General features: G+C 43.5%; 1 protein-coding gene across 10 annotated transcripts in view; it reads right to left on the reverse strand.

The window, feature by feature from the left end:
• Positions 1-24247, reverse strand: part of ARVCF (ARVCF delta catenin family member) — a 273582-nt gene that overhangs the window by 68677 nt on the left and 180658 nt on the right. For all 10 annotated transcript variants that reach the window (XM_063350849.1, XM_063350852.1, XM_063350850.1 and 7 more), the window contains 3 exons: positions 16692-17299; positions 8093-8592; positions 943-1126 (listed from right to left, as the gene is read on the reverse strand). In XM_063350849.1, the coding sequence (XP_063206919.1) occupies positions 943-1126; positions 8093-8592; positions 16692-17299 (1292 nt within the window). The remainder of the gene's footprint in view (positions 1-942; positions 1127-8092; positions 8593-16691; positions 17300-24247) is intronic.

Consider the following 24247-nt stretch of genomic DNA (forward strand, 5'->3'; position numbering starts at 1 on the left):
GCGCACTGCACATTAATAAAAATTTATGGTGTGGATTAGGTTAGTCTACTAATGATGAATTTATTGCCTACGCTTACTAGAGAATCTCACGTTCATTCAGATAATCCTTTTATCCCCCACCACGACTAATTTCCTCTTGCAGACACCATTAGAAAATGAGACACTAGTAAGTAAAAACCTATGATGTCTGGAGCCTACTTAAAGGACCTCGGTTTCCAGTGGAACTGCAAATAATTTCAGTAATGGGGCCCTTCCAGAACACTTTTGATTACTTTCTTCATTTGTGAAGTTACTCAGGGGAATAGTTATTGCAATTTAGAGACCACAAGCCCAAGAAACAGAAATGAACCAACTTCTGAAGATGCATTAATCGTAGAAATCTGACCGAAGTATAGTCAGAGCAACAGAAGGTACAATGCCGAATCTTTATTAGCTTTGTTCAAACTAATTGACAACTTCATAAAGCTGAAGAATCTAATAGACATCTCCACTATTTTATCTCAAAGAAAAGCGAAGTGAAAGACTCTGTGTTTAGGGAACATCAGTTCTTTAGGTTTTTCAGACTGCATTAAGATTCCTCCTGACCCCAGCTTCTAGCCTGTACAGTCCTACTCTCAAGGTGCTCTCAGAAATGCAAATAAAATTTCTAACCAGAAAAGGCTCCTTTGCAAGGAATATTAGAAATGGGTTCCCAAACGGTCAGTAGTTCAGGTTCTTAACTGATTTCCCACAGGTCCTTACAGACCTACATCGACAAGCCCTGCAACGGGACAGTCCGTGGCACGCAAATACCTCCATGCGTTGCTGTTGTGGCCACTGAAATGGGGCTATCTCCCCCCAAAAGAAAGATATTTGATAATTTATTCTAAATCAAAATAACGTTAACAAAATCTTAAACACAGGATGTGGTGAACAGATTAATACTCCACAGCTCTGCCTTACCGTAAGCAACCAGAGGTGTTCTTGAAGACGGTTGTCCACTCAGCATCGCGAGGCTTAGAGTCCTCATTCGGCTCGCTCTCCCAACCCGAATGGGGTATGATCACCTCGTTGGTGAGCGTCTGCAGACCGTGGTTGATGATGACCATCTTCAGGGGCTCATAGGAGGACAAGTTCCACAGGGTGCCTGCAGGAGAAGCAGTGATTACTAAATAACAACAGAATAATAACTATTTAAAATATCTCGATGAAATAGAACCACCAGATTCACAGAGAATCACTAGAAGGTTAATCATAACACTAAACAAAAAGTTGAAACCACCTGATGAGATGCCAGATTAGGCATTTCCCAGATTAGGGGAAATTCCATAGTTGCTGCAACAGAAGAATTTCCAAAAGCATGGAAGCACCTCTATCAAGACGTGCATATTGTTGAAGTCATCAAATCCCAGAATAGAGCACATAAATGTGATGTGCTATTGCAGATTAATAGGATTTTTCTGCTATATACAAATTTTGTTACACTTTTAAGGTATGCCTCAAAAAATAAAAATTCATCCAGTGCAGCAGCCAAGTATATTGAGCAAGTCTTAAAAACAGAGATAAATTTATGGAAGACCATTGATCTTACGCTTATCCTCTGCACAAGACAGTATTTCATTCAAGACTCCTCTCTATTATTTACTTTCACGTTTTCCTGTCACAGGCAGTGTCTGTATTCACATCACCTGGTGCCACAAGCATATGATCCTCCGAGAAGCTGAGAGCCAACGCTCCCGTCTTTCCATTTTTACCTCAACTGTGAGCCAAAGTAGACGGAAGTCAAACATCAAAGCAACACAACAGAACAGCTTTACAACTGGTAAAATACACAGTCTTGGACGAGCGATACAACTTCCCGTCAGACCCGTATCAGTGCCCTGGCAGTTGCTCCTCACCAGCTTAGTGAGGACTAAACCAGGACGTTCACTTCAGAGGTCATTTCTGCACAGGCCCAGCCCAGTGACGTGCAAGAACCATCTGGAACAACGTTCGGAGGGAGCCAGATGCACACTTTGGATCTCCAAGAAAAGTGTGAAGACTCGCAAAATGTTAGAGAGACGGAATGGAAGAGCCAGATTCCCCAGAACACATCGGAAATCTTTCCGAAGTGGATACAATATAAATCTGAGGCTGCCTGTGTTACGGCAACTGTGAATTTGTGTACATTCCAGTGGAAATTGTACTCACCTCTTAGTAGGCATGGCTAAAGAAAAACACAAAAGAACAACAAAGGTGCAACCTTTTGTTTTGGTCCCTTTCAATCACTCTGAGTTTTAAAACCTACAATCTTCAAACTTTAAAAACGCCTGGAAAAAGGTTTTGGATCTGTTCCTTTTGTCACGGCCTGACGCAGGCAGGGACTCGCTGGGCGCTGTCAGTGGGAAGACGTGCCGCGGGGAGGGAGTCGGCAGCACCCCGAGGTGCCGGGACCCCATGGCCACCGCGCAGGAGCCAAGGTGGCCATCGCCTGGGAACTCTCCCGCACGCTCCGGCCGTCACTGCTGCAAGTGCCAAATGCCAAATGTCCTATTTCACTATCCGAGCACTACCCACATAGGGACAGGGCGGGAATTCTGTCTCCCTGTGAGCCGTGAGTGGCACTCCTAGGACAAGCTCAAAGGCCGATGATTAGCAGAGCCTCGGAAGTCAAATGCTATGGGGTTGCCTATTCCCAGTGATCTTTACAAAATCCAGGCATCTGTTCAGACTTAGGAGACCACATTAATCAATAACGAACATCTGAGGCAGACAAGAGAATGAACACCATAATGTTTCTTTCAGTCTTTTTCTAAAACCATACAAAAACATTGCTTTTTTTTTTTTTTGGCCTATTTCCCTTGCCCTTCATAGACAACACACTGTGTGAGCTTTTCATAACCTACTTTCTTTAGCTTTCAAACAAGACTGTATAGGTGAAATACGAATTAATTTTCTCTTTGTACCCATTACAGCAAATCACCCTTTGTCATTGTGAAATGCCAAACAATGGACAATAAGAAAAAAAAAAAAAAAGAAACCAAGCAGAAAATGGTAGTTAGCCCCATTTTGTTGTGGAAGAAAGCCTTAACTTCTCATAACAAACTGGCTCAAAAATATGCATTGTACAATAAAAAAAAAGTGAATGAATTCAGATCAGACCGTAGGTTTTAGCAGTGTGAGAGAAAATCTGAGTTAAAAAATCATAATTTAAAATCCTTGTAAATTTGACATCCATCTTTAAAAACAGTCCCTGTCTCTATTAGCGTAACACACTAATGATGTAAGAATTGTTTTTAAAACTCCAGGTTTAATCAATTCACATGACTAGCACTCAAGAGAAATCCTGACACTGACGCAGCAGCGTTAAGGGAAATGAAGTTACTAAATTTTCCATGGGCTTTCACTACAAGCGTTGGTCTTTTTGACCACAGATTGCACAAATTTTACGAACTAGAGAAGGATGATGAACTACTGCTTTTCAGAATATGATTACAATCATGATCAATCTTTATTTTATTCATAATATAATTTGTAATACACACTTCTAACTACAAGCATTACTTTTACTCTTTCAGCAAGTTTGGTAGGGACAACAGCTACAAGTTTTAATTTCAAAAGTACTGATTATTGTAAAAATATATTAAAAATTGCTATAAGCTAGAAACATAGCTACATGATTTATGTAATATTAAAAGTGATTAGGGCCACAGCCATAATTTCCTAAATCTCTGCCTCCTTGGAGCTGCAGAAAAATTTCTAAAGAAATTATGGCAGAAGACATACGTGCTATTATCTTCTGAAATCCAAGGGACATCTTTTTCTGCTGCGCTCGCTTACTTGCAAAAATCCAGCGTCACCAAGAAACTGGAAGAAGCTGTTTAATTCTTTATCTGTGGTCCACACCACATCATTTACCGTTTGTAAAAATAAAGTGCTCTGCATTAAATTCGTGGAGGACTTCTCGTCGCATGATGGTCCCATGTGCATTTGTTTGACAGACTTGTTTGTGTCATTCTAAGTCTTGAAGATTGGAGCTTCTTCAAGTTCAGTAGTGGTCAAGTTGAGAACCTCAAAACGAATTACTGTCACAGAAGACACTGTGAAAAGGGACCTTCTTCTGACAGGCCTTCTAATAGAAAATGGAAGGACAAAGCTCATCTGTAAGCAGAAAGTTCAAGACAGCGTGGTACTTCTAAGGGAAGTTAGTGTCGGATCAGCTGACAAGATCTCCACGTATATAAATGCCCGAAGGTGTGAATTCTAGGCAAGTTGATCAATCTGCAAGTTTCTACTACGGTATTAGATCAAAATGTTTCCTCTGCTGAGCATTTTGAAGGTCAATCATTTTTCAATTAAAACCAGTCTGGCAACATACGGCATCAGGAAAATCATGTTCTGCACCACTTAAAATCAGTGCAATGTTGTTAAACAACAAAATTACTTTCCATGTTCTCACAAAGAACAAGATTACTCATTAAAGCTACCAACTTCTGATTGCTTTTCAAAGAACGTAACAGAATTTTGGTCTTGCATATCTGATGGCAACGTTTCCTTCACAAAAAAAACCTTATCACTCAAGATAAAACTTTTGCAGTCTTCCCAATCAGAACAGATTTAATTCCTTATCAGCTTAATCCTCATTTCTCTCTGTTGCTCAAGAAAATGATCCACTAAAAGTTCAGCAGTACAGTTCCAAGACTAGAAAGGGATGGCAAGGAAGAGTTTTGTTGAATATTTCTCATGACAACTCATGATTTACTTACGGACACTCTAATAGTTAAATCAAGCTTTTCTCAGCGCAGTAGGATGGGAGACACTTTGTAACTCTACACGCCAAAAAGGAAGAAAAGTGAGATCTGTGGTATTTTCTGAATATATCTTGAGTTTTGAAGGTATTTTTTACTAAGCCTCACATATCAGTTTTACCTTGAGGGACACCACATTTTAGTGCCATTTGCAGATATCTCAAGAACGTCTGGTAAGACAGAGATGCCATTAACTCAGAGAAGGATTTCAAATTCTGCTAAAACCAGCGCTATCTGAAAGAAAAAAGCTGCAGACTTGCTTAATTGGGCAGCAGCGCTGTACCAGTATACTCGGCCTGCTTCCAAAACTGCACGTCCATACGCCTGTCTAACCCGCCTTCTCCAAACACATACCCAGGGAAGCGGCCGAGCAGACACACTCCTGACACACCAGGTCTCACTCGTTCAGCGCCGAGCATCACAGACCCGATCCCTCCCTCACGCTTCCTCCCCACTGCCTCCTGTGTGCTTTTAACGTACTGGTGAGGCTTCTCCCCACTCCATTAACCACCGACCGGACCCAGGTGGCCGCCCTGATTCGTGCTCTTCTGGACAGCTGTGGCTGCTGCGTCACATCACCCAGTTAAGGAGAGGCCGCAGAGCTGTACCAAAGCCAAGGACTGACTCACAAATTAGATGAGAATGAAGCTCTCTTTTGCCAGAAAGCGCCTTCTCCAGCTGCAAATAACGTGTCTTAATGTGTGCTTCTGCGTACCTCCTTGTCCTGCAGGCAGGGTCCCATGCCCAGAGAAGTAAAACTTCAAGACTAAAATGCTCTTGAATTCGGGTATCTGAATTATTTAAATTTCTTTGAATTATTTAAATCTCATTGGAAAGCAGGATTATTTTATCATTTGTCCACATCTGGGATGACCAGCTGACGATTACTATTTAGCTTTAAAAGCAGCCAGTGTTGAATTAAAGAGATATTAAAGCACAGAAAAGTCAACGTGCCATGCCAAACTTGAATTTGCAGCCTAAGAGAAATAAACAAGCAAACCCTGTATGCTGTCGTCTTTGCTTCCTTTTTTTTTTTCCCTGCATTGCTGCAGAAGGCCCCAGAGATTTCACTCCAGACAGAATGAAAAACTTTCACGGCAAAGGTAGACTTTGGTTTAGGGAAAAGCACTCAGATAGGAAGTCAAGATTTCTACCATGAGAATATCAGAATGGAGATCTGAATTTTTGAGGCTGCAAAACACAGTCCTTTTGCAGCAGCCTTGGCCGAAGGCACCCTTTGCACTTCACGCTGGCTCTTGTTTCTCTCCGCTGACTTCGGGAGCTCATTTTCCGAATGGGCAATTCCACGTTACCAGCCGAGGCTTTGAACGCTGACTGCGAGTCCACCAGCACCAGGCACGGAGGCATCGCTGGAATGCTCTTCTCCTCTGTATCGATGCTTGAATGTCTCACACCGGATCTGGTGGTATCATTTTAGAAGTGGAACGAAATTATTCCTGGTTAGGTGGAGATTAAATGCACATCATCTGTTGCTGGACATGTGTTTAGGTTAATGCCCTCAGTATTCCTGGTGTTTCTCAGTAAGGGGAAAGAGAGCGCTTTAAATAGCAAAACCCCAAGTGGAATAAAAATACTGCATTTAATTAGCAGGAGCTATTGTCAAATAAAATGCATTTGAACTGTAAAACTAATTATCAACTGGAAATCAAAGCAATCGCCATTTAGAGTGAAAAGGGAAAACATCCAGTTCGTTTTTGCCATCTCAAAAGTGACTGATTACCACTTCGCATTATAATGATATTCCTTCACAGTAAATTATAGACTGGCTTCTCCTTTCTTGAATCTAAAGAAATAAATTTACTCCTTCTCAGCACTTCAGAAACGGGTTTTGAGTAAACTAGAACAGTAGATAAACAGATATTCTTTATTTAAAAAAAAAAAAAAAATTTAAGTCTGCCATCACATTAATGAGCGCAACAAATGGAATATAAACACTACCTACAGAGTTTCCACCTTAGAGACAAAGCACAGACAGCAATCGAAGCACAACACAAGCTACTCTGCGCTTCTCTGACAAAACAGACAGCTCTCCTTTACCAGCTCACCAGAAAAGGACTGGAAAAATACACCTGCTGCCTTCTACACTGTATATTTAGACCTCCTTTGCTCAATATCCCATAATGGCTGGGGAAGAACAGTTGGAACACTCAAGGCCACTGCTCATCTCGGAGATTTATGATTACCAGTAAAAACTTGGAGAGCTGCTATAATTTTTTTGAGGCGATTACAGAATGATGTTTACTTCTAATGGCTTAATCCATGTTTGCAATAGGGGCTGCCTGGAGAACCCAACACCGATAAGGCAGCTAAACAGTTTCAGCCCTGGACCCATTTTCGCACTTAAAAAACTCTGAAAAAAATCTGTTCTGGCACTGAAATTCAATGCAACTGCCCTGGTCTCCATCCAGACATCCCCTGCTGCTTCTGAGAAGAGAAAGGGAAATCCATTTCACTCCTCAGGAGTTATGGGAGACTGAAGAACAATATATTTCTCCTTAGTTTAAGAGCTGACATACTTTTCCACCCTCTTCCACTTAATGGCTGAACTTTGAAACTTGGCATATACTTTATTACTCTTTTTGGACAATGTCCAAGACTAAGCTCAAATAAAAACCAGGTTGAATAATGGAGTTATAAGTGATTGAAAACTCCCTGCAAAGCGTGCATCATCTCAGTAACTTTGAAACGTGATCCTCCCTTTTCCGATTATTGCAACAAGCAAAGCCTGTGTCCAGAGCGTCTCAACAGCAGGCTCTACACTCCTTAAAATCGGCGTTTTCCAGCCCAGAAGCGCTGCAACCTTATACACAGCCTCAGAGTCCCCAGCACTGGAAGCGTTCCTGAGGAGACTGACTGTTCCACTGGTATGAAGCAGTGGGGACATGGCAGCAGGATTGTTTTAGAAGAGATTAACAAGGGAAGTTTTCGATTAGCATATTTTACCTTACGATTATAACACGCTGAGGGCAAGCGCGCTACAAATTACTTGTCAATGAAGTTGCTGTAACTCATCTAAGCTTCAGTAACTCAACCACATGCAGTCGCGTGCTACATCCAAGCAGCATCACCCATCTCAGCAGCCAGGGAAAGCCGAGTGTGCTACAGACACAGATGATCGCGATTTCCTCCTGAAGGGCACGTTTGCCTTAGGCCCTCTCACACCCTGAATGTGGCGCTGCCAAAGAAACAGCTGGAGCCAGCGATCTACGCTCTCCTTCAGTGCTCTAATCTCCAGAAATTCTTGTTCCTGAAGCTGAAAGGACTCCTCTAAAGAATAATTCATCAAAGAAACTACAGACACTGACCTGTAATTAGCTCTCTGACTTCCATGTCATTTGTTTTTCGCAGTAGTCTGATCAAGGCAGGGATCCCATCACAGTTCTTTATAGCCACCTTGTTTTCATTATCCTTCCCATAGGAGATGTTTCTGAGCGCCCCACAGGCTTTACGATGGACCTCCGGCTTTGGATGATCAAGCAGACCCACCAAGATAGGTATCCCTTTAAGGTGCCTCACGTCCTTTTTGATTTTGTCATTCTCATAGCACAAGTGCTGCAAGTAGGCCGCGGCGTTGGACTTGACCGGGTCAATGGGGTGGCTGAGCATGGCGATTACTTCAGGGAGGTCAGGGTCCCTCCACCTGGGGTCTTTACGGATGCTGTCAATAGAGGGGGAGCGCTTCCCCAGCCGGTCAATACTAGCCATGCTTCCTCTCTCCGGCTGTGCCAGCGGTGCTGCGTAGCCACCATGAAGGTAAGGTATCCTCTCTTCGACCATCTCTGTCTCGATGGGGTCATCGTAGCCCCTGTAAGAAGCAACAGTCCCAAGAGAAAGAAAGGGAAAAAACAAAACAAAACCCACATTTAAACACACTGTACCTCTGGAGTCTGTATGGAGATTTCAGCTATGAGCAAACCTTTTACTGTCACAAACACCATTAGGGGCAGCATATTTACACTGTCAAATAATTTATTTGTAGTAAGTTGCAAATGAACCATAGCTGAGTGCTCGGCAGTGCTGGGACTACAGTGCACTATTTGTTTGGCTAGCAACGAAACGATGACATGAGCTGCAAGTCATCAAACGGATTGCTTTCACTTTGGTCACTTAGCAAAACAATTACCACAGAGCTGGATTACATCTAGCAGGCAACACTGAGCTTCATTAATGCCGCTATTTCTGCAGCAAACCAAAACTTTAATTAAAGGCATTCAAGGTCTGGGCAGAGAGCACAGACACTTCTCAGCGAGTCTGAGAAGTTCCACTACGTTTCCATGTTGACGTTGACATAAGTATACTGAACTCATCGATACATATATAACAATGTCAAAGACGATGGTAAACTGAAGTCCTGAATCCAAGCACGTAACAAAAGACTATCTTGTACAGAATCACTCGGAATACGGGTAAGAGGCTGATGGTCAAGAGACCTGGGTCCAACTTTTAACACCAGCGTAATCTGCTAGACATCCAAAACAAGTCCCGTACTCTGAGCTTTCCTCCCCAGACCAGCAACTAACCTGGACGTTAAGACATTCTTAGGACCATTTACAGCACTGGAGTAAGTGTCACCCATCTTGTGCCCTAACTCGCTGGGTGTAACTAAAGTAAGGTCGGTCACAACCAGCTAACACACCTGTTTAGGTATTTCTGGCCTCGTTCACACAAAGGGCAAAGTTACAATCGACACAGTTAAAGATATTCTAGCACAGCAGGTTCTCACACTACAAATGCCTGTATGTTTAAAAATTAAAAAAAATATATTAAAAATCGGTATTTGACAAATACTTCTTCTTTAATAACCACTGCTGCAACTATAATCTCTAACCTTCAGAAAGAAATCCCCCCCTCCAATCACTGCCTACTACTAGCTGCTAGAGACAGAACATTTCTGCAGGAGAGCTGTAAGGAAAGGCATTTACAATTCAGAATTTGCTTCTGAGATTCAGTGATACTCTTCGCTCCTGATTCAAAGGGACACCTTCCATCCTCCAGAACAGGCGTGGCTGGTGCGGGGAGCTCCACCTGGGAGGTGACACACACCTTGGTCCTTAGGAGAGGTACAAAAGGAAACCTGAGGCTCGCTCAAGTGCAGGGCAACTTGCACCTAACTGTTCGGAACTCCCACAAACACTTCCAGCTCTGCTGCCTGTCCTCGGGCCGGCTTCGCCCAAGGGGGTGGGGGCCTGAGGGCACTCACTGAGGAGCTGGATCAAAGTTCCAGTTAATCCCATTGTTTTAAACCTCAAGTCAAGAAGATTTTTCTTCTTCAGCCTCCCTTCCCTCCAATACTACTCTTAACAGTCGTTAACATAACCTGACTTCTTATATATAGATTTTTTTATTTTTTTTTTTAAACATCTGCAGCATTTTCCCTTACTGTTTCTTCCTGGACAGGTTAGCTACTGTCTCAGTATTGTAGTTATCTCAGTCAAGCAAGTAGTTTTAATTGCTACAAAATGATTCTTAAAAAACCTTTCATTTTAAGCACTGACTGATGTTAGTGAACGATTTCTGATGTCATGCTGAAGGAAGTATAGGCCATTAGAACTCCAAAAGAAAATGGAGCTTGCTGTTATCCTAAAGGGACTGCTAATTAAACCAGCCTCTGGGGAGAAGAGCACCGGAGGTGGAGGCTGAACTTAGTCTCGTACAATTAACGCTTTTAATGTTAAAAGCGCCTCTACTGACTTTAAGTTGCTTTAATTGCTGTTCTAAATCATAAACTAAATGAAAGGATAAAAATGGGCCAGTATCCAAAACTCAGAATGAATCTGAAGAAATCCTTTTATCGATGCGGTTATTTGTGTATGTATAATTCAGTACTTGCTCTACACAGTAATTCACAGTGTCTGGACAGCCGTCGTATTTTCTGTTACAGAACAAAGCTGTTTCCGTCATTCCAATAAGAAAGTAACAACATTGAAGAGATTTACTTTCGTGCATATACGCAGGGTGGAAGTAATAACAAAACTCCTCAACTACTCCTCAAACAAAATTCTGGTTTTACATAAGCAAATTTGGGACAACCAGCATTAAAACTACAACAAAAACTCATTTCTCAGATTCATCCTCATGTTAAATTCTTATTGACTGCATAAAAGAAAAATAGCAGAAGATTAATGTTAATAATTGCTCTCTGCACAGCTGTTGCTCGCTTGACTTGGTAACTGGCAATTCAGCACGTCTCGGTCCTACGAGCTGCCCACAAGGTAACGGTACACCACCTCAATTACACCTGCACAATTAAGCTTCCCTCTCCTTCTCATCCATGCAAATACACAAAGATAATTACTGTCTTGGGATGCAGTTTGTTTGCATTATTTCCACAACGCCTTCCAAACGGAACCACACAGATGGGCCCGTCTTCCTCGTGCCGTTCCCTTGTGCTACACAAAGCTCCCTGGTTCCTGCGCATTTGCCCAAAATGCAACTTCAGAGTTAGGACTTAATTGCAACACTGTCATGACAAGAGACCCCGAGTGCGTCCCGCTGCAGGAAGGGGCTGCGTTCTGAGTGCTGTGGGTACGGAGAGCTGCGGATGGCTTAGGATGAGCCACACAGGAGGTGGTGGGGAGGGCAGCAGCGCTTGGAACCCACCAGCTACCGCTCCGGGGGGAAGCGGTGACCACAGGAGACGCTGCTGGCCCCATCCCTGCAGCAGAAGCAAAGCATCCCCAAGAAATGAGACCCTGAACCAGAAGTGACTTTAAACTGTTGGCAGTTTCATACAGCCCCACTCTTCCATGAGCTGTTTGCTTCTAACCGCGCTCCGGCCAATCTCAGCCTGATTCCGCTGGGACATCTCCTTAGACTTGCAATCCTATTTTTTCACTAACATCCCACTTTAGTACACAAAGACAGCTCCTCTGAAACACGACAGCGTCTCTCAAGACAGAGAAAGGATGAACACCAGAAACACTATGGCTGAAATAAGCTCACACGGGTCAGATCCAAGATACCTCTGCGGGATGAAACAGTGGCAACAGTCAGAGAGCCGCGGGTTAATACACCAGTAACAAAACCCAGTGGCTTTACCAGGCAGCAAAGATAACACCTGGACACTTGACCCTTCAAGACCTTGAATAACCATCTAGAAACTTTGAGATCCTGGAGTGATCCTAAGAGCTGTATAAGGAAGCTCAGCAGAGGCAGGGATCACACCAATATCATCATACTGTGATCGAGTCTGGAGAAGGTAAAAAACCAAAACAAAAAACCCCAAACAACCCACGCTATAATTAAAGGAGTCCTGAAATACTTCAGAAGGGAAGCTCTAAGCATCAGCTCTGCCACTGTTTAACAGCGTTGGAGGAGAGCAAAGAAATCAACTTTCTGAGTGGGACTGGCAGGGGCCAAACGCCATTTTTCACTTTCCCAGCAGCGGAGCAGCTAGGTTGGAAAGGCAAGGCCCTGGACGCAGGAGGAGGAACTAATGAGAGCTTCAGCAGATACAGTCATCTGTGCTGGGGAGGCCAAGAGCTCCTTACTCCGGGGACTGAAGAGAGCTGGTAGAGTGCCAGAGCTGCTGACTGCGAGCATCTTGTCTTCCATCTGTCTGTAGCAAGGCAGCTGAGTGCTCAGGATGCCGTGGGTCTCACTAATCACCTGTCTCAGGGAACTGATCAAAACACATTCTAGCATAGATAAAAACTGGGAGAGAGCTTGTGGATTTATCATCTTCCTTGTGGCCTCAACACAGGCGCAGCTGAGTAAACAGGTGAAGGATTTACACATTTAATCCTCAACAATTTATACAAGTCTTACGTTCATCACAGTTTGCAGCTGGCGTCTGCTTAGGATAGCAGAGCAGAAAGGCTGGGGGCTTCAGTAGGAAACTTTGTGCCAAATACTGGAGAGGAAATCTAAAGACTTTGCAGAATGAGGTCCTACTTTTGCCGGCCTCTGTTCCCTGACAGGAGAACACACAAGAGGACTCAAAAATTCACTGCTGAGACAAGTCTGAGTTATCGGCCATACGGTTAAATCACAGAAACCACCTCGTCGGGAACCACCTCAAAGCTGCTAATGGATGAGCTGACGCAGGCTGCAGCCTGCCACACGTCGGCCTTCTGCTGCCTGCATCCAGACCCGCAAACTCGGATCAAATTCACTCTGAAAGGGAGCCTCAGGAAAAAACAAATCTTTGCTTTACCCCGTTCTGTCCAGGCACATCCATACACTCCTGCCCCGAAGCAGACAACATCCCAATGCTGCCTACTCCTGGGATCACACTTACGGTTGGTCATTAAACCAAAGAGGCGGATCCACGGCGAGAGGTGTCTCCTCAGCATGAGCGCTGCTCTGAGACCACAGCTGAAATGGGGGAGGTTACGCCAGGAGTGCTGACTGCAAGTTTATCTACAAATAAAAGCCTTTATATTCTAGATTGAAAAAAGACACCAGAAGCAGGACATGAATAACACGCGTGCAATGTCAATGTTCTCGCGCTGTCCATACATAACAGAAGCAAGAGAGAGCCAGTGTTACAGATACTTAATCTAAAATCCAGTTCGTTTCCTGGCAATAATAATTTGGACCATGAAATGATCACCAGATATAGCCTCAGTCTCTTAGATTAGGCTTCTGCCATAAAAAAATTATCAGCAGAAAACTTTTGGTTTTGATTTAGTCAACATTAAAAATTCAAGTCCTGTCTAGTCTGGAATAGTAACAGTGGCAACAGCTGCTCCAGAGTTTTTAGGGATAAAGAAGTCCCATGAATGCTACTACACGTGCAAACTGTGTGATCCACTCTGGAAAGAAATTACCATAAAGGCAAGAGACAAGAAGTTCAACAGAGAATAATTTAAAAAAATAAGATTAATTAGGACTTGCCTTTTTTTTTTCCCCTGCTCATTTGCGTTAACTTGTATTTAATGATATTAAAAAAATAAATCAAATAATAGTAGGGGTGTTTTTTGCAAATGAAAAGTATCCAGTACTTCCTGCTTCTCTTTTGGAAAGGACTGCATGTAGAACACCTAGCAACATCATACGACTATATATTTTTATAGACTCCTCATTTAATAAAAGCAACCTACCCAACGAAGAAAAAAAGGGCATAGAGCCACAGATGTGTAAATACCTTCACAAGTAAATTTGAGTAGTACTAAATCAGTGTTATCTACCCCGAACGCCCTTCTCTCACCCCCATTTATTATGGAATCCGACTGAAACCAAAGCAGAGCACATGCCGAGGAAGAGACCACTAAGTGACAGGTATCCTTGCAGAAAATCATATATCTTAAGGAGAGATCAAGTATAAAAGAAAATAAGAAACAAACCCAGCCACAGGCACTGAAGAGCCAAGAGAGGGAATATTCGCCTTTATGCCCGTATCTGGATTTGCAGACGTTTGTGAGGAGGCACATTTTTCCCCAATTTAAATGAAATATAAGTAGCTTAAAATGAGGCTGGTGCTGGGAGGAGGAGAGCACAACAGGCATTTACCTCTGCGATCAAACAGAGCGGGCAGGGGATGGAAAGAACGACGGGTACTTGCGCTCCCCGTGAGGAGGATCCCGCCGACACAGCCGGTTGCCTCCGGATCACGAAGGGGCTGAGACTCTACCACAGACTCAGATGAGAAACCTCCACTCAGCCCTCGCAGAGAGAGCAGCAGCAAAACCAGCAACGGGCAGCGAGGAGCCTTATTATTAACAAACGAGGGCAGCACTTACTGGGAAGGGAATGAGAGAGTAACTTAAGTTCCCCAGTGAGTTAGCCAACAGAAGAGCTCTGCTCATGACACCATGAAGATGGCCAAGCCGAAAGTCGGTGTGACGCAGCAAAGCTTCTAACGCTGTTTTTGTTATACCTACTTTACACATAGAAACTTTTTGAAATCAAAAGCGCCATCAATTTATCACAACCATTTATCATTTTTACAAGGAATAACTGATTAAAAAAAAAATAAAATAGAGGGGAGTAATCAAGTAGTAATTACCCTCATCTAGTACAAAGCACCATTTGTAGCCTTTAGTTTCTTGCAGATCGGTAGCATGTCTGACACGCAGCTTTACTGAATTGTTCAAGTATTTCTTTGAAATGTCAAAAAGTAACTACTTATGAAGAGGCTCTCATACAATCTTCTTATGTTCTCACCAGCTAAAGTTTGCTGCCACAGTCAGGCTAATTACTTGTCAAAGCCTCTTGATCATATTAAATATGGAAAAAACCTCACAACAAAAGAAACGTAAAACAAAATTTGTGAATTGGTCCTATTCAAACTGCAAAGAACAATAAATCAAAGCGATGCTTAAAAAAACCCAAGCTACTTTAAAAATGCAAATGGGCAGGTTCTAAGAATACACTTAATTATTCATCCTGCATAGAGCTTGAAAAGTGTTAATAAAAATTTAAAAGCACTGCTGCCTGACTGTTTTTAACCAGAACTCTGAAGGTGCTCAGACGCAGGGGAGCACCAGCTGAAGTCTGACAGATTGATCAGCATTTTGGCACCCACTGCCCGCAGCTATTCCCTTCAGCCCCATAAAACACTGACGGGGTTCCTCTGGCTGGTAAGCCCGCAAGACCTAAGATGTCACAAGGGACTTAAGCGGAGTTCAGGGAGATATGCTTTGATAGCCATTTTAGCCTCTCTTTTTTTATTTTTTTATTTTTTTAATTTTATTAACATAGATGACAGTTTGCAGATGCTTGATTCCATTTAACTTTAAAATGAACTTCCAGAAACGCGAAGGAAGCGAGATGTGAAAGTATGAAAGAAACCAGGGGTGATACAAGTAGGGGCGCCCCAAGCCAGGAGAGCGAAGAGGCCTCCCCGAACGCCACCGACCACCGCTGCCGATGAAGTGAAGCCGCCGGTCGGGAGCACGAAGTCTAACCACCACCCACCCACACAGGCGCAGGGGGGTCCCAGGCTCTCTTTACAGCTCTGGAAACTACGCTAGATTAAAAGGAAAATAACGAGAACTAAATCCCCACCAAAACGTGAACTGTGAGGATATGACTTTGCGCAGGCACACACCGAAGTTTGCACACTGCTTGGAAAACAAATTACACAGGTTTTCCAGGTTCATACTCAGAAGACAACTATCAGCCAAGTAATAAGACTCTCTTCCCAAGCTATTTTTTTTTTTTCTCCAAATGCAAGAGCTGACAGCTGTGAGCCCAGCATAAACAACTAATACCAGAAAAATATGGCATAAGCCAGCACAGCCCTCAGAAAGGGGACTGAACCAGTAGTAATTTGTGACTGGTCATTTTAGTTACGTAAAGCGTAACACAGATGCTCTTATCTCCCCTTCATGTAGGCACAGGACAAAATAACGATCTGTTCTTGCAACATGCTGAAGCGCTTCAGTGAGGTTCCGCAGCGCCTGGTCACGGAGCGTGCGTGGTTAGCACAGGCCCAGGAGCGGGGGCTGTCAAACACCTCACAAAACAGCTTCCATCGAACCAGGCAGCCCGTCCCCGCCAGCTCTCAGCTCCTCGGCACCCCCAACCAGCCGGTCGAGGTTCGTGTTTGGCGGACGCGCCCAGAACCAGACCTGTCAGAAGGCACACAGATTACAAACCCCGCTCTTCACCTTGCTAGTGCGGGATGGCTCTGGGACAACACAACACAGTCAAAACTCTTTTTTATGAGGAGGAAAATAAGTAACTTATTCCTCTCTACGAGATCATCTCTTTCTTTCTAAATTCAACCTAAACTAAGCAGCCCATAAACACAGGGAAAGGGTTCTTGAGCACTATCCTCACTCCCTTCTGTATTTCACGGGCGTTTCGTGGTTATTATGGGCTAATGAAATTATGGGTTCTACCTGTTTTTCTGTCAAGTAATTCCAGAACTTACCAGGCTATTAAGAGTTCAAATGTACACGTTCAACTAAGCAAAACAGCTACACGTAACGTTGTAAAAAAACAAATGGGTTTTACCTTCCTTTGTGAGATCTTCCTCTCTCTGGCACACCTGCAGATGTCCTCCGGTTCACAGTGGAGTAATCGGGATCCAGTTCATATCCTTCATCGTCTACTCCAAGGCTGCGGTTATCATCTTCCAGTCCATACGGCTCCGGCTGGAAGCGTTCTGGCTGGGAGCGGTTCAAGTCAACGTTGCTACCCACTGGCACCTGAGGCTGGGCAACAGGACCATAGTTATCCCTTCTGCTTGGCAAAGTGAAGCTACCGTCATCTGGCCGGTAAGTGTTCCCTGGCATGTAGGCATAGCGAGGACGGTAGTTGACACCACGAGACAAGCTGCCGTAGTTATCGGATAGATCTCCATAACCATCATGACCAACATAAGGGCGATACTGGCCTTCGTGGCTTTCAGGGTAAGAGTCGTTGTAGCTGTTGTAAGATCTGGTTAACGTGGATGATGCTTGTGGTGTGATGTACCGCTCCCCATTCTTCATGTACCTTCTGTCTATTGAGTCTGTGTAGCTGCCCATGGGAGACGAGCCATCCATTGATGGCAGGCCATCAGGCCCAAGTGGCACCTGACGCACCGTTCTGGTGGTGACTGTTTTGACCATTTTGGTAACCTGTGAAGATGGTGAATAAATATGTTAATTTTCTCCTTGCTGCACAATGTGATGAGACATACGGGGAGCTAGAAGAGTAAAATGGGGAGAGAGCATCACAAAGCATACTACAGTGACATGGCGTTGAATGGAAGCACCGGTGTACTCATTAAGGTTTAGGATTTAATAGTAGGAAAATAGTTCCATAGAAAGCTGAAAAGACGGGTTGTAGAGCCAAAGTTAAGCACACTCTGGGGCTCTTACCACCAAATCAAAACCACTGCAGCCATATGACAGTGCGTGGAAGTAGCGCAAAGTCATCACACCCTTTCAGGTTTGCCAAAAACATTTTCAGGAGGCACCTTTCCTAGAGCAGACTGTATGATGCTGAGGAGCCACAGCCTGTCATCCCACAATTAGGATAAACACCATGTCACATTCTCTAGTTTGAGAGAAATACACTTATATGCTCTTGCCTGATCTAGATCAAGTTTGTACCACCGTGTAACTCCATGAAGCTCAAATTTGGCAGTAATATTTAAGAAACCATGATCTCAAACACAGAATTTTGGACTTCTAGCTTTTAGACAGTATGACTGTTTCTCTTTTAAGATACACCTATATCTGACCATCGTCATACATGGGCAACAGATAGTGTCATTCCTTTATTTCGGTGACTAACAAATTTGCAGTGATGAATACTAACGCCACACAGCTTTTGCAACCGCAACCACCCTAAACATACTGGGCTAGACAAGCTTGTTTAAAACATTACAGAAAAATCTGCATACAAATACATCTTTTTCTTCCTATAAAATCACGTTTCATTTCAACATAGGTAGAATTAGACTATTTCACGTAACTGACAAAAACTGGAAGTGGTAAGAGTCCAGGGGGCTCTTGTATCCTTGGTTTCTTGCTGAAGGGTAAGAACAAAGAATCCTCACGAGTTCCCAAGAACGTTCTGCCTTCATAGGAAAGGTCTGGCAATCTGCGTAAGACAGTGCCAGACAAAAGCCACTATTTACAAACTAGCAAAGGGACTTCTGTTTCGGTTGGTATCTGGCATCCATCAACTTCTGTACTGTCTTCCAGAGGGACCAGCAAAAGCTGTTTTGGGAAGAGTACAAAGTCCAACAGAAGTCAAACCTACCCTTGGTTACCCCAACCCTAATAAAGTTACTCTACCCTATAAAAGTCACCCTAACCTGAGTAAATGCTGACTTTCAGCCCTTTGTAGAAAAACCCAACCAAACAACAAAACACCACACCCACAACGATGGGAAGGAGAATCGACCCACCAGAGCGCTTTACACACAGGGAGGGGAGAACACAAACAAATCGTTTGGTTTTTGCGAGGAAAAAAAAAAAACTTCTTTATTTTTCGGTTTCTCGAGTATTATGGAGAACTTTTGGTTTCTCATGTATTATGGAGGTAAATAAGCATCAGTAAGCGACACTTTTCTTCATGTAAGCCGCAGAATGAAATGTGTACGTCAAGAGAAACCATAACGGTAAGATGTATTCCTGGATTGTCCAGAGGCTCTGAAGTCCAAATGGATATTTTGACCTATGGCCTCTGCTTTAAACATTTAGATTGGCACCAGATTAGCCAAGCTGCTACTAAAACAAAATAATTAGAGTACATCTGCTGAAGGGGCTCCAGACACGTCCTCTAGCCAGATGTTTTCACACAGAAACCCCAAACAGAAAAAAATTCACCCAAACAGCATTTCTTTTCCTAGAGACATCTGTGAGCAAATGATACTTCAGGCTAATGAAGTAATGAAATCCTGCAAGACTGCAAGCAGCACAAACAGCTCTCCACCATCAGTGGAATCAAACAGCATCACGATGCTGAATAAAGCACAGCCAGGTACCAGCACAGCCTTAGCATCTAACCTGGGCCGGAGCGGAAAGAATTTCCCTCTTCAACCCAAAGGGATTCCCCTTCGCAAGTAAACACCAGGAAGGATGCTAGCTTCCACGCCTCCAAATCTTTTTTCCCATTTTTTTTTTTTTTTAGACGTACACATTTTAATAACTAAAAGAAAGGGAACTAGAAACAAAACATTTATTTCATGACATAGAATCCCACAGCTGGTTTTGCTTATGACCTGTGCACGGTACTTCTCCTTCCCAGCCAGCTACCAGCATGACTGCTGTCATGGCGTTTACGAAACCGGGCAGCATTTAGAGAAAAAGAGCCGGCGGAGCTGACAGTAGCTCTTTGTAAAGGCAACACAGCTCAGTATTCCCCTACTGAGTCTGAACAAGGCATTTTAGTCAAAGTAATATGTTCATAAGCCATCTTCTAAGAGTAGAAAAAGCAACATTTCTCAGGCAAAGCAATGACAAAACTGGATGCAAAGTAGTTGGTTGGTTTTTTTGTTTGTTTGTTTTGGGTTTTTTTTTGCATTCTTTAATTTGGGAACCAGTAATGGAAACAGCAAGAAGGAAGGTAGCATTTCAACAATCTGATGACTCAGAAATTGATATTTTTGCCCAGGAAGGAACAAAGGGGCGGCTTTCTGGATGCCAAGAGCAGCACTCGCACAACCTCACAAAGCCCTTTCTTTCAACACTGTTCAACAGGAGCCAGTATTTTAAATCTAAACTCCGAACTTCGCGTTTCAAGACATATGTTGCCATGCACGCATAGTTTGTTGTGCGATTTTTTGTAAAGTCGTCAAGATCAGACAGTGCAAGATACCTAATAAACCACGGCTGGCTGCAGCAATGGCACAGAAGGAACAAGCTTTAACCTGCGGGATCCTTGGACAAAGGCTCTGCAGCGGAGGCATCGCTGCCACCAGTCTTCCCCTGTTCCTACTGCCAGTTCTGGGCTCCTGCTCATTCCGCAACAGTTTTTGGTTTGTTTTTTTTTTTTTTTTTTTTGTTTTGTTTTTTTCTTGAGAATTACTGTTATTGTCAAAGAGGCTGAGGGAACATAGCACAGAAATGTTATGGCAAGGACAACTGTGTACAACTATTCAGTACATGTACTAGACAATTTTTGACTTACCAGTTACACTTAATGAGTTCTTCACCATGCTCTGGTACACTACAGAGTATTTACAGAGTTAGTTTGGGTTGGTGGTTTTTTTTTTTGTATATGACCAACGGAGAGTGCAGGAGATTAATTTGCAATTTTTTCCCCTATTTGCCTTGTTTTCTGTCTTCGAGCCTAGCATAGACAAGTTTTCAATGGCTGCAGCTAGTCAGAGACGCACTTAGCAGCGGGCAGCACACGAAGAACAAGTTTACACCGTCAGCAGAGCTTCACCTCCCTCGTTTCCTGAACGCTGCCCCTGTTCACGAGTGGAAAGGATCAGGACAATCAAAACCCCCTCTGTCAGATGCATAAAAAGGAACATTTCACCCAAGCATAAAAGTACACGTTTCTCACAGCATAAAAGCATTCAAGAATGCTAAAGGTGTTATGGTGGGGGAATCAAACCGAGCCTTTTTGTATTTTGAGAGAGAGGGAGTATTTGCGCTCATGCCTCGTTTATCAGGGGCAGGCACCGAGATAGGAGATTTATCATGGGATAAATAGACTTTGTTGCCTACAGGACAATAAAGGGAAGCTTTTTGGAAGCAATTAGCCAGCACACAGAGGAAGGTCCATTTATTAGGTTTCCACGCAAAAAAAAAAAAAACAAACCACAAACAAAAACCACCCCAACCCAACAAACCAAACATCTTTATTTCATTTCAGGAAACCCAGCTCAAGGGAATGTTTCATTTATATCTCTTAAAAGAACGCCGGCAGCCTTGAGCAGCTGACAGCACAGTAATCTTCTCCCCCAACGTATTTGTGGTTTCCTTAATACTGATGCATTAGCCAGGGAGAGCGAAGCTATTCCGAAGGGTGGTCCCAGCCCACTCTCTTATCCGAGACACCTGATCCTCCCAATGCACCCCATCTCCAGAAAGATGTCTTAGCATGAACTCCTCGCTACAGAATACGCTCTAACGAAAAACTCAGAGATACGAGTTACTTTGAGAAGGTGTAACGTGACTTCCTGTTTACTCTCCACCTCTGAAGACGACCTGTTTAAAGAGGTTTTTTCGCCTGATTACGAATCGAGGGTGCTCCGTTGTTTCAAAGCTACCATCTCAGAGTACCAGACGAAAGCTTCAGATCACTTCCCTGGGAAGGGTTTGCCTGAGTATGCTCAAAACGTACTTGCAATTCTTTATTCCCTTTAAAATATACTAAGGTTTCAACCACAGCAAAAAAAAAAAAAAAAAAAAAAAAAAAGAAAAAAAGTGAAAGAAAAACTTCCAATTTACCAACTTATCCAGGCTCTCCACAACCAAAATCCTATGAGACCGCAAGTTGGTGCTTTCATTGCCGTTCCCCCCAGCTGCATTTCAGGTTTACTACCTTACCGTTGTTCTCACCCCCAGACAGCAATTATTTTGTTAAACAGTACCCCTACAGGCCTCATGGCAATGTTTTCACTAACTCTGTCCTGGAAATACATTTGTGAACAGACCACCAAGGAAATATTCCCAGCATTCGAAGCAGCTTCTGTATTCTTCTGTCCCTCACTCTTCTGTTTGTCCTGAGGGATGTGAGAACAACCATGAAAACATCCAAGGACTGGGTGTACTGGGCACGTGCAGACGGCACAAGCAGAACCCCCAAAGCGCACGGGACTCAGGGCAGGAAAGCCAGTACTGAGATTTCAGTCGAAGTGGGTTATCACGGTCAAATGCAGGCATCTTGACCAGCACCTGTAATTTTGCCTTCCATTTTGTTATTGAGTTTGGGTTCGTTTTGCCCTTTTTTTTTTTTTACATAAATTAAGTACATTATAGCAAGCTGATAGGACTAAAAATTTTGTTGAAACTATGCCATAAGACACAAAACAGATGAGAAGGAATGCACAAGGCTAGAAGCATTCTGACGTTTCTGAGAGCTTGTTTTTGAACTACGGACTGTAAGAGTTAATCAGCCCCAACAGGCCGAGGCTATTACCTTTCCATTAAACGCTGTGTAAGAACTCGCCCTGTAGGTTTTCCAAACAACAGCTCAAATTTCTCCCCCTCAGTTTTAGGCTTGGTGTTTCACACTTTCAAAGGGCCCGCAGCTTCGGCTGAAATCCACTCCTGCTCCATCACCTAACTCCCTCGAATTCTGGGCAAAGTCTGGAGGAACTGCATCGCGGGGTACCCGGCACCGCCGCAACCCGGGAGCTTCAGCCACAAGCGCGTTCCCACGGGTGGCGGGGGACGCGGAGCAGCAGTTAATCACGGCTGGGAAAGGGCTGGCCTCGCCGGGTGTCAGAAAGCACAAGGCAAATGGATGGGCTGGAAACGAACAACTTTGTACGCAGATTGATTTCACAGTTTGTTATCATAAAAGGTCATTTTCAATTAATAAGAGTGACCTAAATCTCTTCAATCTTTTAGCATTTCGAAGACAAAAATAAAAGGTGCCTGAAGAAATAAAAGAGCAAACATTAACACAAGCACGCGCACATCTAATTTGCTTTGCTGGGTTCTCCTGAGCCCCTTACGAGGGTCCCTGGAACAGCCGGCAGCGTGCCAGCCGGCAGGCGAGAAGCCGCACTCTCTCCCAAGGTGACTTTCACTGTTCCAGCACGATAGGTATTTGGCTGCCAGAGAGATTATAAAGTTGAAATGAAGCATTATCTGCTACATCTTTTGTGCACTGAATGTTATGTAGGGACTTTAGTAGAGTACTAAGAGAGTAACAGTTTGGGGAAAATTACTCAGAAATATCTCATTTTGAGAAGGCAGATGTTCTCTATTTAAGATACGTCAAATATTAAATTCCATTATGCCTTCTTCCCGCCTCACTGCTACAGGCATCTTCAAAGATGTGGGAAAAAGCACAGCAAAAACGGCCAGTGCTTCTGGATTAAGGTTGTTTACTTAATACACTATTGAAGAGAATAACCTCTATAAATTACAGTTTTGAAACAACAGGAAAAAAAAGAGGAACAGCAGCATACAGGAGCATTAGCACTCACTTTTACAGCTTTTGCTATGCTTCAGTTCAAGAGGAGGAAATTCAGGGGCATGACTCTGCCACAAGCTAAAGATTCATATAATTTAGCAAAAATAAATGACAATTTTCTTTTGAAGAATCCAAAAATGCATACTAAACGGCATTAGGTTGACTAATCCCCACCTAAGCTACCCAGCAAAGAGAGCATACATTTGGGAAACATCTGTGGTCTCTTTGGCTCTTAAAAAACCCATGACCTGTGTTATTTACCCCGTCAGAGAAAGCATCTCGTGCTGCCACTTTCTTTGCACGACAAATATGCTGAGGTTGTGTCTGGCACCGTCCAGTAGAGCCTTCTGGTTACACTGGTAACGAACACAGGTTCTCAACGCTGCCTCAAAGAAGTCCAGAGCAAGCGCAACAACGTAGAGCATAACAACCTTTATTTGTACGTTGTGCTAACGACCTTGATTTAACTGATCAAAGTAAAAAAAAAATAAAATAAAAATAAAGGTGAGCATAAACCTAACCCCCCCAATGGTTAATGAACGGAGTGGGACTACCTCAATTTCAAGCATTGCCCTTATTAAGTACCAGATTAGATCGTACTGAAAAACAGACGTGAGGGTTCCCACCCTACGAAGCGTTGCTCCTGTCCAGGGATAGGTACGCGCACACTAACGCAAGGCCAGACTGATGTTTCTTGGGGAGGTTTGTTTTTTTGGGGTTGGGGTGTTTTTGGTTGGTTGGTTGGTTTTTTTGGGTCTGTCCCCCCCCCTTTCCTTTTTTTCAAATCTAGGAGGGAACCAGCGGAGACACAGAACAGCAGTTTCTGGCCCCAAAGGCCCTGCAGCCGCATGCCCAGCAGGCACGTGTTGGCATCTCTCCCCCCAGAGCAACGCTTTCCTTCACTGTCCTCGTCTGCGCAGTAAGGTCAGAATTTTGCCACTGCACAGATACCAGAAAACTTAATTTTCTCTGTA

The sequence above is a fragment of the Chroicocephalus ridibundus genome, chromosome 13 (assembly GCF_963924245.1).
Source record: "Chroicocephalus ridibundus chromosome 13, bChrRid1.1, whole genome shotgun sequence".
Lineage (NCBI taxonomy): Eukaryota > Metazoa > Chordata > Aves > Charadriiformes > Laridae > Chroicocephalus > Chroicocephalus ridibundus.